At 40.8% G+C, this 26,819-nt stretch overlaps 1 protein-coding gene across 2 annotated transcripts in view; it reads left to right on the top strand.

The window, feature by feature from the left end:
- The window catches only part of RAPGEF5 (Rap guanine nucleotide exchange factor 5), a 159,058-nt gene extending 138,182 nt beyond the window's left edge, over positions 1 to 20,876 (top strand). For both annotated transcript variants that reach the window (XM_086614741.1, XM_086614742.1), the window contains 8 exons: positions 817 to 939; positions 2,163 to 2,341; positions 5,511 to 5,601; positions 8,272 to 8,322; positions 9,441 to 9,528; positions 12,757 to 12,821; positions 17,357 to 17,411; positions 20,758 to 20,876. In XM_086614741.1, coding sequence (XP_086470867.1) covers positions 817 to 939; positions 2,163 to 2,341; positions 5,511 to 5,601; positions 8,272 to 8,322; positions 9,441 to 9,528; positions 12,757 to 12,821; positions 17,357 to 17,411; positions 20,758 to 20,876 — 771 coding nt within the window. The remainder of the gene's footprint in view (positions 1 to 816; positions 940 to 2,162; positions 2,342 to 5,510; positions 5,602 to 8,271; positions 8,323 to 9,440; positions 9,529 to 12,756; positions 12,822 to 17,356; positions 17,412 to 20,757) is intronic.
- The last annotated feature ends 5,943 nt before the right edge of the window (positions 20,877 to 26,819 follow it).

Here is a 26,819-nt window from a genome sequence, read left to right as displayed (position 1 = left end):
AAATGCTAATATTAAGGGAAGGTTTCCAGTGGAGACAGGTGACAGCCAATCTAGTTTCATTAGTTACATAATAAAAATTGCAAAACTTGCTGTAACTGTCAGAAATATAGCACCAAAGTAATGGCTTAACTGAAAAGAATAATCTTTCATCTTGGCAGATATTTCATGTGCCAAGTTTCAACCTGATAAGGTAAAAAAACCCAAGAGAAATGCAAACCTTTGAAAGTCTGAGTTAATAATGGAAATGTCAAGTGACCTTTAACATCAGCAGTACTGGTGCACTCCATAGTAATATGCTAAGTAACTTTTATGAATCAGGACCCATAGTGTTTTACTGTTTGGAGTAGATTAATCACAAAATATATGGATTTATATTATTCGTAAAGGTGAATTGGTAGGCAAGTTTTGTGTATTTACTCTAAATCCAACGTGTTTGCAGAATGATTCCTTCATCTTGTAATACAAAATTTTCCTAATGTCCTAATTCAGATTTTGTTTTCTGATAGTTTCAGGGATTTTATTTCCATTATGCTGTCTGCTTGGTTGATGCTTTGTATTCAAGGTTTAGAGAGGCAGAGGAGAAGGCCTAATCCAATAGCAAATAATTGATCCTATTGACTGATTTCCTGTTTCAAGCTATTTATTAAATAGGCTATAACACCTTGATTTTGATTAGTGAGGGGAAAAAAAAACCCTGAGCGCACTTAGAGAAGATTACTTACTCAGCTCTGTTTGGTACCTTGGTCCAGTACGTGTTTCATTGCAGAACTTTTGGCATTTGCTGAGGATTTTTTTTGCTCTTGGCTATTGATTTAGAACCCATTTGCTGAAAATGAGGAATTGCAGCAAAGGTCTGTGAGAATTTTGGGAATCAACACCTGGGATCTTGCTTTAGAACTAACAAACTTTGACTGGAGCCTCTTCAATGCAATTCATGAGGTAAGAAGCACCATGTTCATTTCCAGGTATGTTACTCTCATGCAGCATTGTGCCGTCATGATGCGTTTTAGAGCATCCATATTCCTTGATGCTCAGTTCACCATCGTGACAGCACGAGTTTGCAGCTCTCAGTAGTGGTGGCATTGAATCAGGTCCAAGAGGTGTGTTGCAATCCTTAGTACTGAAAAAAATTGTCGAAAGTTTTTAACTTCCCTGTGCTCGGGCATCTCTTATATTCCCTGTGTACCTGATAGGTTTTATTGGGATTTGCCTCAAGAGAGCAGAAGAGAATGATTATTCTCTAAAAACTGTCTTTGTGAATATGTTATATATGCAAATTGTCCTTTGCACTGAATAATATTTCAGTAAACATAAAGACTCCACAAATAGGTGTCCTTGATATCACTTTAACCGCAAAAGAATTCACAATTTCAGCAATTTGCATGGTCACATTACTGTTCTTGTTAGGCTTCAGTGAGATAAAAAATACTGGGTAGACTTTAGAAAATGGGATAATGGCCCACTTCAGTGCCCATTGGGTTGTTTCAATGACTTTGATAGGTTCTGGTATTAGCTGCTGAGTAGAATGCACAGTCAACAGTACAAAATGTCACTTGAAAATATCATTCACTGAAAAGCATGTTGGCTTTCTGAGAAAACGAATGGGAAATTCCCTTGCTTCTCATCAGATGCTTTTCTTGATCTTTCATTTCAGGTTCTTTTACTTAGGTTAGACGTTTTAAATCTAGATCTGGTCAAGTTTGGGGTTTTTTTTTTGCACAGAAATCAAGACTCACACCTCTGTTGATGAAAACTGGACTATTTTTAGGAAGAAGTTCGAATGGAGATTTTTCAGATTCTTCAATGGTCTGTTATAGTTGCATTTTCATACTGGAACAGAAATGATGAAATACAGAAAGAAGCAGATTGTTTATACCTGGCTGTTCAGCTATACCCGGCTGAAGTCAGAAGTGGAACTGCAGGAAATCTCACAAGAAAAGTGTGTTTTGCAGGACTTCCAGTCCTCCTGCTTTCTGTAATAAGCCTCTAGACTTTGCTAATCAAAACCTGGACCCTGAATCATTTCTGATTGGCTCAGGAACAGTGAAAAAATAAGTATTTGTAACCAGCTCTTGTTTCAAAAACATACTTCTGAGTAATTTATAATTCACTTACATTTAAATTGTTTTTATATCTCTAATAATGTTGTCAATGTCTTTCAGCAAGAACTGATATACTTCACGTTCAGCAGACAGGGCAATGCTGAAAACACTGAGAATCTCAGTCTTCTGCTTCAAAGATGCAATGAGGTCCAGCTTTGGGTTGCCACCGAGATACTCCTCTGCAGCCAGCTCTGCAAACGTGTACAGCTCGTCAAAAAGTTCATCAAGATTGCTGCCCAGTAAGTTACTAAAGTTGCAAAAAAAAATCCGTGAATTCACATGCTCTATTTGGTGAGAAGTGGGTGCAAAAGCAAAGAAAGAAAACTAATTTGTCATCCTGTGTTTTAATAGCATAGTAAGCATACCTAGATAAAACAAACCGTAAATAACAGTAGCAAACATTGGCCAAAACTAGATGTGGTAGAGTATATGCTGCTCAAGTTTTCTCCAGCAGCTTGGCCGTTGTATCTGCAGCATCAACTGCAAGATCCCTGATGGTGCAGAGATATCTCCTTTCTTAGCAGAGATAACCGGAGGACCGTATTACAAAACTGTTCGAGCATGAACACAGTTGTTCACCAAAGACCACACGGAAACCAAAAAACTGTTATAATCTTGGAAGTCCTACCTCTAGACAGGACAGTAGCTGCAGCAAGCTGTTGCCCCATGTAATCCTCTCTGGAATACTCTTTTATTTATTGCAGGGGGAGTTCTTCATTAATTAGATTTGACAGTCTGTTCTTGCACTATTACTAAATAGTGCTGGCATTTATTCTATGCTTTGGAACATATACTATACACAGAAAGTTCTTTTCTCTGTAATCACTCTTATATCAGTAACCAGGGAAATAGAGCAATTTAAATGTATGCAACTGTTCTCCCTGCCTTTCTCTCCACTTGTTGGTCTTCTGCAATATTTGAATATGCATGTTCATGGAAAATGTATAATTTGTTCCCTTCATCGACTAGATTGATTTAATTTGCAAGGCACTTACATACAAAAGGCTGTTCTCTGCTGAATCTAATCTAGTGTAACTCATAAATGCGATTTGATATAGTTTGCAAGTTGTGTGGTATCCAGTAATACGTTCATTTTCTGCCTTACCAATGGCCAAGTTTGGACCAATTACATGAAAAATGGTTGGTTCTGTGCGTCTTGCTTGTACCACAGCAGCATTAATTTGCATTCCAGGAGAAGTTTCATGTCTGTCCCACATGAATAAGGATATATTTGTCACCAAACTAAAATGTTGCTCTATTCAAATTCCATCTCTGTTAAGTGAAAAGCCAAAGTTGTGGAGACTAAATACAGTTGTCAGTAAATAGTAGACAGGATCTCCCAGTGCATTGCAGAACAACCATCATCGTAGCACGTAGACAGTGAAATAATGGATACACCAATCAGTAAGTGTGTAGTTTGCTCAGGATCTCTTTTTTTTTAATTGGAAAAGCAGCTTTCTAAAAGAAGATGTTATCGTATCTCATCAATTCTGGAAGAGCTGATGAAAGGGGAACAATTAGGGTGACAAGATGGTGTGCTAAGCACAGAACTCTCATCATGAGGCGCAAGCCAAGCAGCCCTGCTATTTTGTTTACGACTAAGGCAGAGAGGTAGGGAGCTGTGAGCCACTGTGGCTGCTTCCTGTTCTCTACTCCCAGATTCGGCCAGGAATCTTTCTCTATGACTCAGCTTCTCAGGAAAGCACCAGGACTAAGATGTCGTGTTCAAAATTTGTGTGCTTCACTGTTGAGGAACATCTGAAGAAGACAGGAGGCTTTTACACAAGTGTGTCAATACGTAAAAGTGAGACAGAGTTTTTGAAACACAAATACATATGCTTCTGTTGATGGGCTAGTCTAAAATAGAAAACAAGTAATTCAATAAAGAAAATGAATTATCATGTTATTAGAAATTAACATCCTTAGGAGTTACAGAAACAGGTCAATGTAAGGTTAGAATAAATGGATTATAACAGCAGCCTTCTTGCTCCCCAAGCAGTGGCTGACTGTAAAAAACATACCTGCTGTCTCCAGTTCTTTGTGAGAAATGGGCCCACCCAATAGACAGTTTATTCAGGCTGTGTTGGACACCTTTCTTGTTTTGGAATGAATTACCTTTGGGAGCTGCCTGACTTGAATGATAAAAGGAGTCTAAGCAACAAAGTTAGGATTAACTTTAAGACAGCTGAAGTGAAGTGAGAAATACACCGTCTCAAGACAGTACACAGCAATGAGTGCAAGCTTTATAGAACTTGTAACAAGTGCTGACATGTTTCCAACCTAAGGCCTTGGCATGTACTCTTCCCTGATGATAAATCCCAGTGAAGGCAGTGCATTCATTCGTACTTAAAATTATCTTAAAAGAGGATTCTCACTCTCACACACATATGTTTATAGTGGACTTCAAGAATCTGCAAGAGAAAGAGGAATCTTTTTCTTTGAAAAGGACTCAATGTTTCAGAATCTAACTAATTTATAGGGATATGTAAATTGAACATTAATCAGATTTTCAGATGATAAAAATGTTGAGGGATTGCAAGTGCATTGGAGGACAGAAAAAAAGAAAAGATTGATCTAAGGAGTCTAGTGGCATGTGCAAACAACAGTAGGATAAGATTTAATTTAGATAGATGCAAAGTAATTCAGCTAGGGAATGCTAATGCCGAGCTGAAGAAATAAATGTGTGATGGTAAAGAGCAGTCCTGTGACAGAGGTCCTTGAGTGATAATAGATGACAAATTAAAGGCAAGGACAAAGTGTGATTCTGCTCCAAATAAATAATTTAATATTGTTTTATACTTGTGTAGGAGAAAGGTGTAAGAACTTAGAGCCAAAAAGTAATTATGTTTCTCCTTCCCTCCTTACTGTCTCACTACATCTCTTTGGTAAGAAAGAAACACATGAGAGAAAAGTTAAAATAAATTACAAAGAATTCAATGAAGAATAATAACAATATGGAGGAGTAGATTGCAGGCCATGACCACAAAGAGAATTTCAAGTAACCAGTGATGTATGATTTACAGAAAAGATGAAAAGGGGGATGAAAATATTTATAATACAACAGAATAGAGGTCTAGGAATTATTCTGTATGGTAAAGGACAGCTGAGAGTAACTTGAACATTGAAAAGGGAAAATTACTTTTGGCAGCAAAGGGTAAAAAATAACCTGCCAACAACAGGGTTGATGAGACAGTGGAACGTTTGCTAAAAAACTTCTTAGAGACCCCATCACCTAGACTGCAGGTGGTCATGAGAGGACGTTTAATGAGTTCATTATGTGGAAGATGATTGTATTTTAGCGCTGAAGGTTGAAATGGGACTCAGTAACCTAGGATACCTGTGCATTCAATTTATCTGTGATTCTGAGTACAAAAAATCGGAATACAGTATTCATATTTTATTCCACAGCTGTAAAGCCCAAAGAAATCTGAATTCATTCTTTGCGATTGTTATGGGTCTCAACACTGCATCTGTCAGCCGGCTGTCTCAGACCTGGGAGGTAAGACGCATCTTTGTATCTTTTAGACCCTGTCAAACTATTTTTCACAAAGTTTTTATACTGATGAATTACCTTTTCTTTCTAATTATTGGTTTTCATGCCGAAATCAAACATGGAATGAGTGTCAGTAGAGAAACTTCTCTGTGACCTGAAATCTTAGATACACAGCTATTCGAATAAAACTAAATGTGTCCTTCCAGAGCTCTTAAATAAGAACAAAGCAAAGAGATCTTACCCTCTTATCAGGTAAATTATCCTAGAATTTTAAATAGATGTCAGAACAGAAAGTCTTATGAAAGTGGCTCCAAACAAGCAATACCTTATTACGGAATAATTTAATTAAAAACAAAACAAAACAAAACACAAACAAAAAAAACCCACAACAAAGTAGAAATAAACCCTCTTTAATTCTCCTTTATCAGCTCTTTTGCAGCTGTTCATCTTGAACAACAAAGTTAGGAAATGAGTCATGAATAAGGAGCATACTGGAGAACAGAGATTATCTGCTCAAGAAGCTACTGGTTGCTAGACAGAGCATGGAATGTTTAGAGGAGGGTCCCACTGGGATCTGTGTTTATATCGTGGATCTTTTTTTTCCATCCAAGTAGCTTATTCAGTGGTAGTATCTGGAACCTTAGTATATCTGCTGATGAACCAAAAACTGGGGAAAGGAGCAATTTAGTGTGGTGGAGTGAAGCCTTATTGCTCCCCCATGCCCCCAACACCACAAGTGGGCAGTACTCAAAAAAATATCAGTCTGTATTGCAAAGTGACAGAGAACGGCTGTGGTCTCCTGTCATGGAGGTACTTTTGAGCAGCAACATCTGAAACCAAAGCCATCAGAGACTTACAATCCTATTCAGAGCAAAGTCTTCCCCCTTAGCTGAAATCATGCCTATGGAAAAATCACTGCGTATGTCAGTGGCTTCGGCACACAGAGAAATGAGGACAGTGAGTGCTTCTGTGGGGAGGAGCTTACAGGGACTCAGGCAAGGAGGAGCTAACTTTGAATAACAGGTAAAGCAAAAATTTTAGAGAAAATATACGTACCTGTGGACGACAGAAACCCCATGTCTCTCTTATTTCTAAAACACCCCTCTAGGGAACATTTGCCCTTGCCTGCTCTTAGGGGTTGCCTTCATCCCATTTCATTGGGTTTTGGTAGGATAGTGGAAGGGACTAAATATTGTATCAAAGGCACCTGGTGGCAATGGCTTAGATCCCTCCCATGCAGAAATATGCAGAACTCTGCTATGTGGCGAGACCACTGGAGATCATGTGCTGCTGGTGGCCTTCTCTCAGGAAGAGCAGAATAGATTGCTTTTTGGAACAAGGAGTGCATCTGCATATGTATCATTGTAAATGTGTCACATTTCTGTGTGTAAAGTATTTATGAAGTCAGATGCATTCTTTTTTTTATTTGCAAAACTTTACTGCACTGGAAATTTCAAAAGCGGAAAGTTATTTGCATTAGTAATGTGACTTCTCGAAAGTAGAGCAATGTTTATAAATTAATTATAATTACTTACAAATGTAAATGAAGCCACCTAAATTTAAGCAACTATTTAGACACTAAATTATTTTGGCTCTGCACTTGAATTCTTAAACAAGTAATATGTTCCCAAGCATATTCTCCTACTTTTTTCTACAGTATGCAGTGTTTTAATGAGCCTAACTTTACCTGATTGAAGATACTAAAAATGTGCAATTGCAATTCCATGTTTAGTTATTTTAGCATTTTAATCATACTGCACATCCACTTAATCTTAACTGTTCTAAATCTCTTCTCTTGGTAGTGTCACTGTGGCTGTCAGGGTCTAAGGACAAAGACAAGACAGGATTTGTACTAAGAAGGGATATCTTCTACTAGACTAGTAGAAGACTAGCATGGTTGGAAAAAAGAGACAGGCTTTAAGATTCACACACCATTCTTCAAATCTGAAATGTCATAAGCAAAATTCAAACTGTAGAATAATTTTGAGTATAATAAGGTGAACTAATTAAAGCATCTTATAGATAGAGGAAGCGGATACTTGTGGAGCAGAGCAGACGTTAGCATGTGGGGCAAGAAGTTAGTTTGTGCTTGGGCTCCCTTGAAAGGTGCTTTGCACACCTCCCTACGGGATAAGGATGAGATTCCAGAGGTGGAATAATTGTTAAGAAAAGATCCCTTTCTCTGGCACCAGCATATGCCAGTAGTAACACTAGTCAGCACTGGGGATGATGTATCAAACAGCACTGACCGTGATGCCTGTTAATTTCTAGAACTCATGTTTTAGGGTTTAATTACAACAAATTATTTGACCTGGATGTGATCGCAGTGTCTGAATTATCAGCCTGTTACTGCTTCTAACTTGATACGGATATTAAGGTAAATATAGCGGACTCGGAAGCTAGGGAAGAACATAAAAACAGCTGCTGACAGCTGTTTCCATAAAAGAAAGATACAGGTCCCTGAGGCGAGGCTGCAGGGTCTGGTACGTCAACTGGCATCACACTGAACATGGTCTGTAATTAAGGCTCTTGGAGCTGAGGAGCAGAGGTTAACTGTGCCTGTTGGTACTTTCTACAGGCACTTCACACACGGCAGTCTCATGGAAAAAAAACACCTCAGCATTTTTCTGCCTAAATGAACTTTCCTTTTTTTCCCTTCTGTTTTCTCCACTTCAGAAAATTCCTGGGAAGTTCAAGAAACTTTTCACTGAACTTGAAAGTTTGACGGTAAGTATGGTGCTGACAGCAGAATGGCATTGCTTGTCTTTACCTGCCTTCCTTCTTCCTAATTTATTTGGAGGCTGCCTGTTATTGTCTGGAGCTGGAGCTTGTCATGTCACAGATCTGCGATTTACCAAAGGCCACGCAGCTCTCCAGAGCTCAGAGGTGGTCTTCAAACACAGAAAGGAAAAAGGCTGTATTCCTGATGGTTGGAGGAAGGGCAGAGAGAGGCGAATGCAGTGTCGGTTCCCCAGCATCAATTTGGGAGCTATTCTTTTGCTCTGGTGGTTTAATCAGTCTTTATCCAAAGCAATGTGCTACAGATCAGGAGAAAAGCAGGACAGCTGAAGTTAAAAAAAAAAAAAAAAAAAAATCAAAATCTGAGGCTAAGGGTCTTTGTCAGCATTATCAAAGCTGAATAAAGAAGTGTTTCCTTTGACTGTCATGGAAGTGGGTGTGTGGTGAGATCACTGCCTGGTGCAGGGAACACAAGATCCTGCCTTTAATGGCTGTCATGCTGCTGTACCTAGAATCTTTTATAAATTGATGTGGTTTTTTTGTGCCTGAACTGGTGTACAAAACATTCATTTATGTGGGAAATTGTGATGACTTTGAATTACTTACATAACACCACTGAAACATACTCTCTGATTTTCTCTGAAAATCTCTAATATGCTCCATTGATATGAGAGCAGTTTTTATTGGGATTTTTTTGGTTGTTGTTTGGTGGGGGTTTTTTTGCTGTGGGTTTTTTTTTTTTAGGAAGAAATTAATCAACAATACGTTCTGGGGTACGTTTTGTGCTAGATAGTAAGCTGAAGAGATTTTGCTAATAGAAATTTGTCAGGAAATTACAGAGCAGTTTACGTGAATCTATTCTGCAGCTTACTCCCATTTTAGCACTGCTTCATCTAGAGGAACATAATTGCCTTTGTTCCTCTCACTGTTTATGTTTCCTGTTCAGTTTAGTAAGTCACCTAGCTTGGAAAACCTTTATCTGCCTCGTTTCCCAAAGAAACCTTCTATGTCTAAATCATGTTCAGATCATAAGCCCATAATGGATTTAGAATTGCTCTTTTTATAGCCTATTGATTTTTCTCTCTATTACCCAAATGGTTTTGTAGGACCCTTCTCTGAATCACAAAGCTTACAGAGATGCATTCAAGAAGATGAAATCTCCGAAAATCCCCTTCATGCCCTTACTTCTGAAAGGTAATGTTAAAGCTTGGCTGCTCTTCTTCATTGTTAATTATAATAAGTGTAAGGTGATTTTTCCTTCAGGTGGCCTTATGATAAGTATGTGGCAGATATAGTGGTATCTACGAGATAGCACTTGGTGTGGATAATAAACAGCTACCTTTTAAAACAGGGGGAAGATGGCAATTTTCACACAGGTTTACAAATTTCAGGGTCTTCCTGTCAGACGTGGGTAGAGCAATGTGACATTGCTTTGACCACATCCTCTTCAGTGGAGAAGCGAGACCTTGCAAGCCCCTGATATGCCTGTTCTGAGCTGCTTGCCCTGCCTCGCTGGGGTGAAACTATCTGGTGTCATCCTAAAGGCAGAACCTGATCTGTCTGTCCTGAAAGGAGATTTTCAAGTCTCTCATAGGTCTGAAAGAGATATAATAGTAAAATCTTACTATTAAAAAAAACTATTTTAAAAATCTATTAAAATTAAATACAACTACTTGCTTCATGCAGTGAGCTGGGCAGCTAATTAAATGGCAAATATTTCAAATATTCCATTGTCTTGGAGTCATTAATTATTAATTGCCTTGTCTTTGAACATGGCAAATTCATTTGCTTATTCCCGTGTTCTGAAAGTGCTCTCTTTGGGCTGTTTATTCCAACCTGCTGCTGCTGCGAGTTTAAAATGTTTGAAGACAGATCTCCAGATCGGTTGGTGACAGTTCAGGAGCCATCAGGCACTTCCCCTCTTTGCACACATCAAAGGAAGTTTGCATTAATTCAGACGGATAAAATTATCAAGGCTTCAGAACCAATATTTTTCAAGTGTTCTCGAGCATGTCTTGCCTGCAAACAAAGGCAGCAAACATAAACAGGTAACTTGTAGCAATGATGTTTACGCAGCACTACAACGCGGGGTATAAGAACATGCACGTAAGCAGCATTCCTGTCTTGAAAACGTATAGGAGATAGCAAAGAGAATTTGCAAAATAATACAGTAATTTTCTTCAATGCAGTGATCCACAGGGAGATGTTGCCAAGGTTGGTAATTCCCAAAGTACTGCACAGTACATAGGACTTTGTTCCACGTCAAATAAGCATTGATAGCATAGAAATCATTAGTAACTCAACAAATTACTGTGTTTCAACACAAGAGGAACAAAAGTTGTTTCAAGAAAAAACAGAAAATCGTTAATAACCTTTCTTTAATTACGAGAAATAACTTTAGAGTGTCCTTTTAAAGTTAATTAAATTTAAATGTGGAGCTCTCTTACAGCACACAGACACAGCTTTTGAAAATCGGGCAGATTTTTCAAATATGTAATAAAATACTGTGATGTATCCTTACAACATAGCTCAGATGCAATTTTCTGCTCCACTGAGTTTATCTAGACTCTTAGTTGTTGGCTGCAAAGCAAATTTCTGTTCCTTCCACCCTCAGAGATATATACATTGCCATCATTGACTTAAAAAGCTGTGTGAAAATTTCTGCTTCCAGGATAAGTTTTTCATTAGAAATGACAAACAGTTTTTAACTGCATTGATACAGAGACAAGTGATACCCGTGTCCTGAAGCCATGTCCTTTCCCTATCCCTTTTCCTGGGTGCCCCAAAGCAGCCCAGCAGAGGAGGTGTAGAGAGCCCACTCTCTCCTTTCCCTCTGATTTTTAGGACAATGCCCAGGGGCAGAGAGGTGCTGGAGGCATCCCCAGCGTGCTTGTCCTGCTTGCTCAGGGGTGCTGACTGGGCTCGGCATGACCGGGCTGGCATCCTGCCTGCCCAGGCCATCATCTTGCCTGCCCAAGGCAGAGCCCAGCCCAGCCACCCTGGGGATGCGGGAGCTCTCCATCACCCCTCCCGCAGAGCTCTGCCTAATGAGTCCCAGCTCCAGGTTTCCACCAGCATATGAAGCCTTTAACATTTCCATCCTAAGCAATTACAAAATGCCTCTCAGGCACAGAGCGAGTCTTTTAAGCAAAAGGAAATAAATCAGGTTGGCTGTTTTGGGAGGAAGATGAAGTGGGGCAGGGGGTGGGGTTACAAAGCACCCCTCATTGTCGGCTGCAGATTCCCAGTCCTAAAATCCACTGGAACTAAGGAGACCAACGGCATCAGAAGGAGTCCTAGAGGATGAGCACAGGAGAAATGCCGAGATGCACAGTTAGGCTGGTGGGTTGGAGGTTGGCATCTCAGCAGAGAGGGAGACGTCCATTTACTGTGTGCCACTCACCTGCTGCCAGACACAGCTGTGACTTTTAAGAAGTACTGGTATCGGGAAGCCTACTCATTACGTTAGTGCTGTCTCCTCCTGGTACATCCAGGAGGGAGGTGATGGGGGCATGGCTGTGGTGGTGCTCCTGCGAGAGGATGCTCTGACTGAGTCAGAGCTTCAGTCCCCACAAGGAATCTGTGCTTTATGGCCAAGATATGTCTCACTCGTGTCCTAATATGCATTAGAAAAATGGAGAAAATGACCTCAAGTTACTGTTTTAATTGTAGTCTTAATTTAGCAACATTTGTTTTACTTGATATTCCCCCCACCTCCATTTAATTTCACTGTATTCAGTTCCCTTCCTGGAGCCAAATATAGACCTTTTCCTTTTCCTCTCACTGGCATTTTTGTTGCCTTTGCAAATTCTCTCCAAGAACGCTGCGTAAAAGTGTTTTTTCCCCAGCCATAATGCTTATTTCAAGGCTTTGAACTTCAGTTTGGTGCCTCGTGTTTAATCTCCCTGGCTGGCTGCTGCTGTAGCCTGTGTCTTTGGCGGGCACTTCCGAGTCATCATGTCCCACAGAGAGAGACGAAGGGATGTCAGAGCCAAATCCAGTGTCTGGTAGCTCTGCCCCTGTGCAGATCCGGGCTCAGGCATGGGCAGCGTGGCTGGATCAGTGCCGCAGGGTGTGGAGAGCAGCCATGCCATGCTTGGGCCAAACCTCTGGATGCCCCCACCCAGTCCCAGCCATCCTCTGTGTGATACACAAACCAGAAGTAACACAGACCAGGTTTACTAAGAAATCCATGCTCCCACTAGAAAATCCTCTTGTTACTATGTGTACATAGTGTTGCTATCTGATAATCTGTGTGTTGTTATACCAGGCTTTTGTTCCCTTGTTTTAGTGTCAGTCCTTAATGGGATCTTTCCTTTTTTTTTTGTTTTGTTTGTTGCTGTTTAGTCATTTTGCTTCTTTATATTAAATAAACAATGCTATGACAAATAATTCTTTTTCCTTTTTTTTTTTTTTTCCCAGATGTAACATTCATCCACGAAGGAAATAAAACTTTTCTGGATAACCTTGTTAATTTTGAAAAGCTGGTAAGCTAATTTTGTCTTTCCTATTTTTCAAAGAGATTCACATTCTCTTCTTCCCTTTCCCCTCCTTATCTTGTAAGACTAAAAGATTTTCTTCTGGCTGAATCGGGAAGAAGTAAACAGGTAAAAAAGAGCAAACAGGATAAAACAGCCAATAGTTTATCTCTGCTGCCCCTTTCCTCTGCTCCTCTCTCTTCTCACTCCTTCCTCCCCCAGCTGTATGTAAAATGGCTAAGCTAGTGGTGGCCAGCATTGGTGCCACACAGTCCACTTGCTTTTCTGTCGTTTGAACCACCTCGTGGACTGTTTCTCCTCAGTTAAGTTCTCCTGTTTCAGCTTTCTCTGAATTATGTTTCCTTTTTTTCTGAAAGCACTAAAGAAAAGTTTTCTCTAGTTTAACGCTTGCCACTGGTGTGCTAATTCCAAGGATCTTAAATGAAAGTAAATTTTTTTGATCTGGTATAGATAATGAAGGAAATAATGCCTGAAAGATGGATTAAACTGATTGTAAATATCACTGTACTAACTTTTATGTAGAAAGGCATTTACTAACATTGTATCTTTGGCCACATCTACTCAGCATCATATGACATCTACTCTGGCATGATATTACTGATAGAAGTTTGATTTCTCTAATTTGCGTATGTCGTTTCTTTGTCAATAACACTGATGGTACTGAAAGCCACAGTTTATATATCTGAACGGTGCTGAAGTGGAGAAACGGATTTTTTTTTTTTTTTTGGCCTGAAGTATTTGATCAAGAAACAAAAATGTTCTTCCCAATAGCTCTAAATGTGCCATGGGACGTTTGGTACAGATGGCTGTGCCTGGTGAATTGTCCTCAACTGTTTTGTCCATGTGTTTGCACTTGTTTGAGAGTGAACCAGATGTTAAACTTATTTTCACATCCTATCATAATGTACGTTGTCTTTCAACTTACAAGCAGATGTAGACTTTGACTTTTGAACCTGAGCTCCTCTTTTTGTGTTTTCTATTTGATTTCTGTACCTTTTCTTGTTGCAGAGTTTACAAGAACACTGATTTGCATTTAATGAAAGGTTTTCTTGTCCCAAGTCCATTAACTGTTTGACCTTTAGGTGTTTGCATAAAACTCATTAGCATGTTCTTCTTCATTGCCTCTTGGAAGTACATCCAATTAACATGTAAATTAAACTAGCCTTTGATGCACAATAATTGTTACTAAAATCCCTCCACTGACTCACATATTTATTTAGTGAATATGTAGAATCTGATTCTTGTTCCAGTCTTAGCAAGACCCTGTTGGTTTGTTTGTTTGTTGTTTAATCATGTATATATTTAATATATGCTGGGCATGCTTGGTACGATTTCCTTTCCTCGATGTCACCAGTGTGTCTCCAGAGGCAGTGGGAGCTTTGCTAATTGACTTCAGTGAGCCAGGATTTCACCTTTTTCATGCAAATGGATATGGGCATTTTAAATGGGAGGGGGGGAGAGTTTGAGGTGATGGTGATGGGGTGAGGGCTGTTCAAACTGACACTTCCTCCAAATTATTAGTCAGATCACGCCCTCAGGAACGTGCTGTCTCCTGGAGCCCTGTGTACATATGAATGCAGACGACAGTGCAAGCTTAGGAAGTGGGAGCTTAGGAGAGATTTAAATATGAGTGTAGTGGAAACCCAGGCAGTATCATTTGGATGCGAAGATATTTAAGCTATGGTCACGACTTACCAACAAGATGCATCACACATCATGGCATATATATCAGTTTTTGTTTCTTTTGTAATCATAAGGGCTTTGTCCCAAGAAGAATGTCTTCCTAGGTGTTTTATACAGTGCTGAGCACTTTCTGGCCTCTGCTGAGAAAAATTAAGATTGACATTGACTCCTACTTGGTTTGGATCAAGCCACTGAACCTCACCTGCAAATTTGCTGTTGCAGAAAAATAAGAAAAGAATTATTCTACCGTAGCAGATTACTGCTTTGGGGAAGTAACTTGCTCACTGTCATAAACACATAGAATTTCTGCTTATGCGTTTCACAGCAAAGACAGCTTCTTGTATCTCCATGTGGATCAGTACTTCAAAATATTTCATTTCTACATTAAACACCTGAAAGGCTCATCAGTCTGAACTACTGTTTTTTCCAGCTATATCATTGGTTTAATAAAATCCTTCCCTTCCTTACAATCCCTGCTTCCTTTATATTCTTAGACCATCATGACCACAACAATCTTACTGTGACTGAACTTGATTTGACATGACAGAATTGCAGTGAAGACAAAGTCAAATCAAAATAGAAAGAAGAGAATTTGCAAAGAGAAGAAAATGAAATGATCTTTTGTATCAGGAATGTTGCCCAGTTTTAGTAAAAGTTCAAGGGATTGCAATGATTTATTTAACTCCGTGTTTGGTAAACTGTAGTCTAGAATAGTGTTTGATCAATATTTAGTACCGTACCCACTTCCTCAACTTAATCTGAAGGAATAAATGAAAATATGGTCTTATGCTGTTGCATCTCAAGGTATTTCCATGGTATTTACCAAGCTACTTCACTGAAATGGGGCTTCTTGATTTTTTTTTTTCCTCCAGTCAGCCATCACCGGTATCTTAGCAATGACATGTCTTAGCCACACTCCAGCAAACTCTAATACAGGTCAATGGCCATTACCTTTTTAGATAACACCTTCTTACCTAGTACCTTGAGCTGTAAGGACTGTGTACATGCAGCTGAAGGTTCTCAGACCCCACCCCCCATCAAATATCTGTGTAACTCCCAATCCTGAGTTTTTGCCATCCTCAGTTAAAGGAGTGCTGGTGATCCTAGGTAGCCTTAGGCTGAAAGGCCACAAGAAATGTGTGTTACTCATCACACTAACATATGCAAGCACCTGTTTAAATAGTCAGGATATAGCATTTACTTTGCAGATGAATTGGCTGCTTTTCTGTGTTACAATCAGATGTCAGGGAATTTCGAATGGACAGAGAGAAATGCCTAATTATGCTACTAAAGAAGGGAGATTTGGAATTCTACTTTAAGAGTGTTGCATGAAGAGATTCTTCTGTCACCAGGGCATCACCTTTAGAAGCCAGTCTTGGGATGGACCCCCCCACTGACTGACTACAAAGGAGAAAGAGCAAAGAATGACAGTGTGTGTGATAATGGGATCTCTCTTCTAAAAGCCAGATGCAAAGGGTATCAGCCGGAAAACATCTCAGCAGCAGCGCTGGTGGAAGTTGTGCCTCTCCCAGTACTCATGCTATGGACCATGAAATCTAGGATATCTCATTAGAACTTCATTATAATCAGTGCAAGGACATCAGCACAAGAGATTGCATGATTTCATGGCAAATGAAGCACGTCGGGTAACAAGAAAGATTATTTTGATTCACTGATGCAAAGAATATGAAGATTCCATTAAACGTGCTGTTTTTCTTGTGATAAGCTTTTCTGTGGAGGAGCCTTGTAAGCCACTCTCTGGATATTGAGAGATGAGCTATTCTGCGTCATTCTAGTCTTAAGCATACTTTGCTCAAGAGGGTTAATCCTTTCTGCCCCTGATTATTTAAGAGAGGGAGATGTGACAAGAACACAGCTGTTTGCATGAACTGTCATTGCCGTTAACTGCAATTTGCTTAAATTCAGTACTAGATTTGGTGACGAATTGCCAACTTCAGTATGTTTTCACCTTTATACCTCAGAAGCAGTCAAATAAAGGAAAAAAGTAATACCTCAACAACTTCATGGGCGACATCTAGTGAAAACGAGCACACTCCGCTGATTTATAGTGAACAATTCGTTTTCCTAAGTTGAAGACCTGAGCCTGAACGAGAAACAAAACTTAAACCTTTTATTTCCTCTGCTGAATTTAAGTGAACATCTGGTATCCCTGTTAGCACCAGCTTTTCCTGAAACAGTGTAGCTACAATATAGCCTTATTTGGTGTGTGTCTGTGGAGATGTCGGGGTGTTTGCTGAGCAGCGTTTAGGCTGTGGGCTGTTATTTTTTTGTTGGTTGTCACGCTGCAGAAAACTGCCTAGCTGACACTGATGCCCAATTGTGTTAGGTATGATACAAGCAAGTTGTAGTCTGTGCCACAAAAGGGTTTCCAGTCTAATTAGACAGCATGTGGAGACAGAAGGAGAGGTCTCAGACTACCAAATGCCCTGGATAACGCACTAGAGCCAGCGGTTGGACCCAGAAGCACCCACCCAGTCCACAAGACTTCCCTGCTGTAGGCTCTCAGTTTAAAAAAAAGTCACAGGAACAAAAATAAGCAATTTTTGCCTGTTTTTCATTACCACTTTCCATGGGCTCTTAGGGAGTTGTTCTCATTTAACCTGTGTGATATCAATATGAACCTTCTAAACTAACCCTGTTTCATCATACAGTATCACTAAGACAAAGAGCAAAGTCTTTCTCCTGCTGTCTTTATTTTCCACCTTACTACCGTTGCTTTTTGCTGTACAGTGTAGGGCAAAAGGATTTTTTTCAGGCTTTTCTAATGACAGAATGCATGTCAGATTTTTGCACTGATGTTTTATATCTTGTCTTTGCAGCACATGATTGCAGATACTGTTCGGTCATTGAGACATTGCAGAAATAACCAGTTTGGTGAGTAGCCAAAATTTGCTACTTGGTTTGGCTTTGTACAGCCTTGAAGGTCTGGGGTTTTTTTGCTTTCTTTCCACTTGCTTAGGTTTACTGAAGAAGCAAAATGTGGTTGCCAATTATTATCCAATAGGCAAGAGGGGACGTCATTTTTGGAAGGTCAACATAGCAGTAACCATAGCTGGATGAAGTTTTACTTTACAAAATGTTTGTAGAAACAACTTCCAATATTTTTATAAATTATTTTGCTGTAAAAATTACCACCACTTCAAAATACTGTGTAAGATCTGTGCCAGCTGCATTTAATAATGAAGGCCTCTGGTGTACACTGCCGTTTCTCACTTTCCCAGCTATGACTGAGTTACCTCAGTCTCCTGCTAGTCTATGTGTTTTGGTAAAGGATTCACAGCTGTCTTGGCTTCCAGTAGCTAAAAGATGATATTCATCATTATGGCTTTTCACTTGGCTTTTCACCAAGAGCAATTGTTAGCTTAGTTGGGGTTCTTAAGGACATTTCACAAAAAGTCTCGAAGATATTAAGATCCTGTGGGTTTCGTGAAAGTAATTGACCAGGTAGAAAAGAAGGGGTTGCATTAGTACCTCTGTTAGGAAAAGCTTGCAAATAGAGCTCTGCCTGGTTTTGACACTGGAGGATCTACGCTGATGGGAACGGTCACGAGTGCCTCAGCTGCACAAAAGACTATTTTCTGTTTCCATCTTATTAGCCACCAGAGAATCCAACCCTATGGGACCATGCCAGAAGATCCCAGGTCTCGGGCTCATGGAGGAGAAACCTTGTTTTTCTCCTCCTCAGTGTTTCTTATTCTCTGCAGAGAGGTTAAATGCAGACAGGGGACAAACACAGCACTACTTTAGGAAATGGTTAGAGTTTTAAGCCAAACACACTAAACATGTCATTTACTGAGGCCACTAAAACCTCTTTTCCAAAGAGAAGTTCAGAGTTGTGCTGCAGCCTCGGGGAAAAAGAGTTTGAATCGTTTCCTTTTGCCAGCTTAATTTTCAGCAGCTGTCAGCATGGATTCCGACAAAAAGAATAATAATAATGATTTTGTGTAAAAATGCATGTACCTTGGAGAATTATAGGTACTGTTAAGAACTTTGCTGAACGTTTTTTCCATAGAATTACCTTGTGTATTTACAGTCTTTTTTAAACAAAGGTGGCTCAGCATTATGGTTCTTGTGTTGTTTTGAGATAGAGAGAGAGAGGAGGCAGGACGTTTGGTTTTATTCTGTTAAACCAGATACTGAAGGAAATATTGATTAATCCAGACCGTGTCTCTGTAGGTTAGTCTGTATCTTATTTGGCATTATAAAATGGTAGCATTGGTTCCTTTTATTTTCTTGCAGCTTCTTTGCAAATCATTCCTCTCTTTTTTGCTTTTTTATTTTTTTCCTCCGAGTGGTTTTGTAAATGTTGCAACATAAATCTAAGGTTAATACCTGAGATTTATCATATAATCTGGTAGTTTGAAGTACATGATTGTTATTTTATTTTACCACAGACTCGATTTATTGTGAAGCTGGCATTTAAAAAGCAGCTTAGACAGACATCCCTACAGGCACTTTTTTTTTTTTTTCCCTTAAATTCGTTTAGGCATGAAATGAATTCACTGAATATTTATTGAGACTTTATGAACAGTTTCCTTTTCTAGTGGGCTTATTTTGCTCTCAGGAACGTGAATCTTTCTACTGCATCAACTGCCAGATTGGCCCAAGAGCAGCAGGCATCTTAGTGTAGGAAAGAATTCAAACAAAACTAAGCAAGGAATATGATTACTGTTTATGAATTGTATCATGTATATTAAGCTTGCAGGCCAAAATCTTTCTGGATTAGAAACTGGTTAAGTTCCAAGCAAGACTGAAATGCCTTTTCAATGGAAATAATACTTCCATATCCTAAATCCCGAAAACAAATAATAGCGTTTACAAATTCAGGCAAAGCAGCCGTGAACAAATAACATAATTCAAGCTTTTGTCATTTTGGGTGTTAATGAGAAATACAAATGTTTTTCAGTACGTTCAGCGCAGCTGCAGGGATCCTATTTCCTCAGAATGGAAAGGTCGTCTCTGTATCCCGACACAAATTTGTCACGTTGTGCTGTCCTCTCCCACATCTCTCAAGTCAGATAGCTGCTCAGAAATAGCTCCCAAAAATAGCTGCCCAGGAGCCCTGTTAGCAGCCACACGCAGGACTGGCTGCATCGACATCCCGTGTTACCTACCTAGCATCACGCAGTGCTCTTCAGAATCAAGTGGGATGGTTGGTTCTTGGAAAGCTTCTCATGTAGCTGGAGGGCGTGGAGAAAAGGATGATAATGAAACAAAGGAGAAGGAGGGAGCGTGTGAGTTAAGCTGATTGGGTTGGGGAATTTTGAGCGTTTTCATTTTTTAATTTGTGGTAATGTTATTAAAAATTCCTTGAGGACATGGACTGGAACAGAGCGATCCAACCTTCGCTCATTTGTCAGCAGCTAGCAACGTGTGGGAAATGTGTCTGGTAGCTTTCTCTGCCTGTCTTGATGGGTCTCAGTGGTCGTGGGCTTAGCTTTGCCTTTTCCACTTCTGCTGGCCACCAGCAATGCGGGTTTCACCAGCAAAAAGGGTTTCACAGGTGACGAGTTCCCACAAGCCAGTCAGCCATAAAGATTATAACAGAAAACATCTGCCATTCGAGCCACCCTTCAACTTGTCTCATACACAGCTAATTCCTCTTGCCATGTAAACTCCCATGAAATACCAGCATGACTCTCGTCTCTATTACTAGATCAGAAATCAAAATCGTAACAGATCAAAATGTGGGAGGCCTGTCAGAGCAGCTTTGAAGAGCTTTCGTACCTGTCTGCAGTGCTGTCGCCTCTCACCTGCTCCGAAGGAGATGATGGGAGGCCCTGCTGTCTTGGGTACTTGTGTTAACGGATGTTTAAAAGTCACCAGCTGGGTCGCCCACCCCTGTTCAAGGTCCCGTTTTGCTGCCAGAGCGGCACAAAGGAAACCTTGCACCACCCTTTTGGGGGATGGACTGTCTGTGCTGCCAGCAGGAGTAAATCTTCCTCTTGGGAAGAGTCAGCATCTTGCCATCCACTTGTCCCTCCTTCATGCACGCTGGCTGCCCAGCATTGTCTGCTTCTTTCTTTCTTCCCCCCTTTTCTGTATCTAGCTGTTCCCTCATGCCTTGTACTTAAACAGTGAGACGTTGGGATCGCTGGCCATCTTTTTGGTGGCTGTCTAGCACCTGACAGGTTAGCATGCCAGGGACTTTCTAACGCACAGGTCAGAGAAGCAGGCAAGGTATGGCTTTCTCATTCATCCCCTTTCTCTTGTCTTGCAGGCAATGAAGTTCCTTCAAAAGAGCATCATGAGCTGAAGCCATACATCCATCACCTGCATGTCATCGACAACCAGCAAGCTCTGTTTGAGCTTTCTCACAGGATAGAGCCGCGAGCGTGAATGTGCACAGCTTCGTATAACCTTGTAACTGCAGCACTTTGAATTAAGTGAATGTTTATGCCAAGCATGTTGCTTCCCTATATAAGAACAGTTTACTGAGTTTTATCAGTAGCTCACACAACATGCGCAGGAAAATCAGGCAAGAGCCAGCAAAGGAGCTGCTCACAGAGTTGCAGGGCAAGCTTGGTGCCATCCCCGCTGGTCACCGGGACGGGAGGGAGCGGAGCAGCAACCTTTGAGCTCAGGAGCTTGGTTTCTGTGAAAATATTGTTTGGTCCAGTGTAGCTTTCAACGCAGATTCTGCCAGTATTAGAATGAAAGGAAACGTCGTGTCACAGCAGCAAAACATTTCAGCAAGCAACATTCCACAAGGGCATTGATTCTCAGTTCACCACAGTATGTACCTCACTAATTCAAGGCTGCCAAAGTATTGTTGCCAAAAATACTGTGTGATCCATGCAGCTCCCCCGAGTCCACTGGAGCATCTTCTTTGAGATAAGTGTGGACATCCAGGAATGGAAATATAAAAAGACAGTGCGCCAGATGAAACTCAGGAGTGTGTCATGATGTGGAGGTCAGCAGTGTTATGGCCCCTTAAGAATCTGCTTTATAAAATACACTGTAAGAGCCAATCTGCTTTTGTTACAATTTATGGACGTAATTGTTTGTACACTGAAAACGTGTTGTTTTCTTCCTTTTCAGTTAACTCAGATTTAGCACCAGCTCCTGTAGTTAACGTGGTATAAACTATTATAGCAGAAGCTTTGTTTTCTGCTTGGATTACAGCCTCCTTGGCGTCTATTCAGAGGCAATGCCTAGATTCACCTACATTCCTAACTCACCTCCTGAAAATACTATTTCAGCAGGTAAAACTTCACCTAACTTGCACATGCTTCTAGTTTTTTAAAGAACAAAAGAGTACACCTTGCAGGGTACCAGTGTAATTACCTGCATACACACTAGGCTCTCAGCATCAGCGTCCTGTTACTGCTTCTGCCCCTCTCACACCCCTCCCCTAGCCAGTTCTCATCTAGCTAAAGGTTCTACTGCTGGGTATGTACTGAGGCAGCATTTCTAAAATCTTGTCTACAGTTGACCTACATCTAAGCACCATTGTCACTGTAGCTCTGGTTTTCAGTGTTAAGAAGTTGCCCTGCAATAATCTAGTGAATGGCACAGGCAATGTGCAGTGTGCTACGCAGTCTGGCACACGCTTGTGTGCTGACACACGGGTAACGGTCCCTTTGTAGAGCAGGGAGGATACAATGCATTGCTTGCCCACCTCTATCGTATGTTTTCTACATGAGGAAGGCTTCCAAGGAAATGCTCCTTTACTGAAATGTGGAAATACTGAAGTAGCATGCTCTCCATCGTTGTGTGATCTCCGGTTTAAAGGGATTTTAAAAAAAAAAAAGCAGCTTTAACAAGTAGTCTGTGGGGGAATCTGTAGAATGCATTCAGTTTTCCCATCTGTGAAATATTGTATAGATCTATTGTAAAGAAAACAGATGTTTCAGAAATGTATTTGCTTGTACTTTGTTATTATCAAATATATATGATTTTTTTCTTTTTTTTTTAGGAAAAAAAAATCTTTTTACTCAGTAAAAAGAAAAAAAAATAAACTCTTGCTGGCCATGGAGTAAAAATTTCCTATGTTCTTCTGTAGATGTGACTGCACATATTGTAAATAACTCTTTTGTGCAAACAGACCAAAACTGTTCAGATGAGGATACTAGCTGCGGTGGGCTCCTTTTTGCAGTGTAAGGACACAAATCAGATCCAATTTGCTGCTTGTGTTACTGCAGTTCTTCCTCTGGCTGCCACACTCACCGAATCCCCACCCTAGATAAGTTACTTAGGTGCTTTGCTGGTTTTTGAGCTCCCCCTTGTGAAATCTTTTTACTGTGGCGTTGTTTTTAGGAGCTGGTGTGTACACCAGCCTGCATGCTTTAGCTCATGTCTACAAGTTCTCTTGAAATTTGTGGGAGAGGGAGCATGAGAAGGTATTCAGGGTGAGAAAGTGGGCCTGCTTCTCAGTTCACTGCGTTTGCCTCTGTTTTGGTAGTTACTGCTGATGAAGAAGCAGCAGTGCTGGAGAAGAATAGAAGACAAGGAAATTAAAGAGGTGGGGGGAAAAAAGAAAGAAAAAAGAAAATAGAAGTAGAAAGATAACTCTATGCTCAGGCTTTGATTTGAAAGCATGCTAGAGCCACCTGGAAGGCTCCTCATTCTGCCAATTCAAATTGGTTGAAGTCGATGGATGGGTTAACTCGTACCATGAGGCTTCAAGCCAGCTGAGGTGTTGGCTGTCTGCACTGCTGTAACTGAATACTAAATCAAGTGTTATCTACCCCTTGCAGCCGGCATAAACTCAGTTTGAAGGCACATAGCCAGCATTAACCTTGTTATCTGTGTTGTGGCTAATTAGACTACTATTTAAAACTTTACAGACTAGTTTTCATAGTGGCCTGTATAATTGGGATAGAACTTTCTGGTCTGAGAGGCCAACTTGGATGCATCAATTTCACATGGAAAATATGGATATTGTAACTGTTACCATAAAGGAAAGGCAAATAGTCCAAATCTGTAACTAATATGCCTAATAAAAAAAGGCTCGTCAGAGTCTTCATTCAACAGATGAAGCATTGCAGACTGGCAAACAGTTTGAAGGTGTGGTAGTTGGGAGAACTAGAAATAAACCCTGTGGAAGTGGGGGACGCTACACGGCCTCTGTCAGGGCTCAGCACTGGTGATACTCTGTGATTTTTAAATCTTTCAGTAGCTCAATTATGTTATATAGGATAAAATCTGTGAATCTTAGAAGTTTGGTTTATCACAATCACACCTGGGATTGAATTCTTTTCATATTTTCCTTAGTAGTTAGGAGCCTGAGTAATTAGACAGAACAAAAGAAAAAGCTGGGTCACTTTATACCTCTTTGATGTGGGATTTCTTTGCATCAAATTCAGATGCTTCTATGACACATTTTGATTCCAGCCCTGTCTCGGATAGAAATAAATTGCGTTTGCATGGCAGTGGCAGAAAAAAGAAGTTATCAGAAATAATAAGACGTGCTGCTGTAAAATTACAAAGAAAGGTGTAAATACTAAACATTTTAGCAGAGTAATATTTATTTGCATAGCCTATTTATTGTCATCTTATTACACTATTAAGAAATACTGGGATGAAATCAATGAGCTGAGGTAAGAACACCTGCCTCTTCCGTTCTGAGTGCCATAATGCTGTCAGCTTGCATTAAAAGTAATAAAATAGAAAACCCCAAATCAAGGTATTTACCTAACTTCTCAGGGACTACAGCTAGTAGTTATCCACCGTTACGAGACCTGGTATGTATGAAATAATCTGATTTACCAGAATCTATGTTGCCAATGTTTTCCTTTTCGTATTTCATGCTTGTCTGCCTCTGTACATATTATTGTGTTGTGTATTTATGAGAGCTAGTAAGCAATAATTTATATGTCAAAATGGCCAAGCAATACAAGGTTAAAACTTGTAGAAGCAACTGTTACATTTATCTTGCATTTTTCAGTGTTTTTTAATATTGCTTTTAAAAATATAAAAACTACCTTAATGAAGTCTGGGCTCTGTGCCTTCATGCTTATCACATATACTTATTGTTCTTAACTGGAATATTTTACGCTTGTACTTCCAGTCGTTCCATGCCACAAACCCTCGCTGTGTTTGCAAGGTGGGTGCAGAGCAGCGTGTGCCTGGTCAGAGGCTCAGGAGCCTGGCCCCGCTCAGCGCTGCTCCGTAATCTCCGCTCAGTGGGACTCGCTGGTACGAAGCATGCCAGGCAGTTGCAGAAGCAGAGGTGATATTAATGGGGTCTCAGCTGTGCCTTATCATCACAGAACAGTTTGAGAGGGTCCTGGAGCCACCATGAGAAGTCCCTGTGGGAGAGATGAAGAGTAAATCTATCTTCATATCCTCTGGAATCTGCTTATTGGCACTTGATCCTCTCATTGAGGACAGCTGATGCTTTCCCCTTTCATCAGGCATCTCTGCCAGGGCACTTTTCTCTCCCTCCTTTCAGCTGGTCTGCAGCGGGCAAGGCAGAGCCCGTGATGGGCTGCGAGCACGCTGTAATGCAGTTGAGGCTTGTCCTCTCCTTCCACCCTTTCCACTTGCAAACCCTGGCAACTACTAAGCCAAACTTGGCTATTTCACACATAAGTAACACACTCGGAGTGCTTTACAAATAGTCTGCACTTAATCCTCTAAGTGCCCGCAACTGAAATAGTCAATAAGCCTGGCCTACAAAGTGTTTGTGGCAGTATAAATATACAGATAGGGAGAATTTCAAGTGGAATAATTAAAACAGTACAAGCCCAAATTGTTGACACAGCTCTATAATTATGTTTAAAGATACTTTACAGCCAGTTATCCTTTTCCAGATCCAGCTGTGCAAGCTGAAGAGTTTACATTCCCAGCTCTTCGTCACTGTCCCTTCGCTGGAGATCATTGCTCCCCACAGTGTAGCCCAGGAGGAGACCTGGGGAGTATCTCCTAAGCTGTTGCAGTTAGTCAGCTGGACTACTTCAGACCACATGTGGCTGCACACAGGCAGCTAACTTTGCACCGAAGGGCTCTCCTATCTGTCAGCCTTGCTGAAAGATTGTTACAAGAAGCTAGTGATGATTCGCGAATGGGAAGGTGTGGAGCTGAGGATAGCTGCCTTACAGCTCCAGCTGTGCTAGAAGTGCCACAAGAGGCTGCTGCACTCCAGATGTTGTCCCTTCAGACCATCTTGCTGAACTACTCAGACAAGGGCTCCTCTATTCCTGTCAACCAAAAAGTGCTTTAACGGCAAAGACCTGCAATTTAAGCTCCTCAATGGACTCCGAATTTTAACTAATTAGTGAGATTAGAGAGGCCTGTGATGAGACATTTCCGCAGGAGCTGTATGAAGGTGAGAGGCAGCAGGTGAGGGCGGTTTGCACTGGGGCCAGCACAGTCCTCTGTAGAGTAGGACTGGCCTGTGTGGGGACAACATCTCTACCCTATATAGAGGAGATTCCCTCTTCTTGGTGGAAAAAAAAAAACAATGCTCAGCCTGAAAAACAAACCTCCCAATTATTTGTTATGTTTCACATCCCAGCAGGCTTTCATGCCGCAGAGAATATCTGCTCTGGAGTCCTGCTCTCTTCTGCCATGAGGGTGGCAGCTGAGTTACACACACAGCAAAACCCTAAAAAGGTAAGTCTTCCTCTGGTTCTAACTACTGTCTACCTCTACACCTACAATGACCATCATTTCCCACTGGAGAGTGGTGTGATGGCACCCTACATGCATGGCTACAACCTGTAGTTCTATCAGATTTAAAAGAATTGTGTGGTGCGGTTAATATAAAATCTGGAGAACTGAGGAGGCCTGCAGAGGTGGGCCAAATGAATTTGCTTTTTGAAGCAAGGAGAGAAGTGTTCTCCTCTGCGTTTCCTCTTGTCTGGAAGAAGGTCAGTGGATTTAGAAGACCCTTGTAAGGGTTTTATAAGACCTAGGAAAATTGAGATTGAGCCTCAGAGCCTTTCAGAGGTCAGGGAATGGCAATGATACAGTCTGCACACCTTCTTTTAATTTTCATTGTCCATTGCAATGAGTAATGTTTCCAGTAAGCAGTTGCAGCTGTTTGTCCCCCCAGGAGGTCTGTACTGCCATTTAGTTGTAAATGCACAAGGATCTTTGCACAGATCATCTCATACTCTTTGCAAATCCATGCATTGTGGGAACTGGCTGGGATTCAGCATGTTTTTTCCATCCCTCTCCTATCCCAGGCAGTCTATGGAAGGAGGGAAAAGGGCATCATCTTGACAGCCTTGGAAAGCTTCCGTTCCTCTAAAGCGTGCTGCTGACCCTTTCCAGGTCAGTATCTGCTACTGATGCTGAGCTTCATATCAGGGCAGAGCGTCTGGTCATGGCACA

Source organism: Tauraco erythrolophus, chromosome 7 (genome assembly GCF_009769465.1).
Source record: "Tauraco erythrolophus isolate bTauEry1 chromosome 7, bTauEry1.pri, whole genome shotgun sequence".
NCBI lineage: Eukaryota > Metazoa > Chordata > Aves > Musophagiformes > Musophagidae > Tauraco > Tauraco erythrolophus.
Note: the sequence above shows the minus strand (reverse complement) of the source record. Positions and strands in the feature narration are given on the sequence as shown.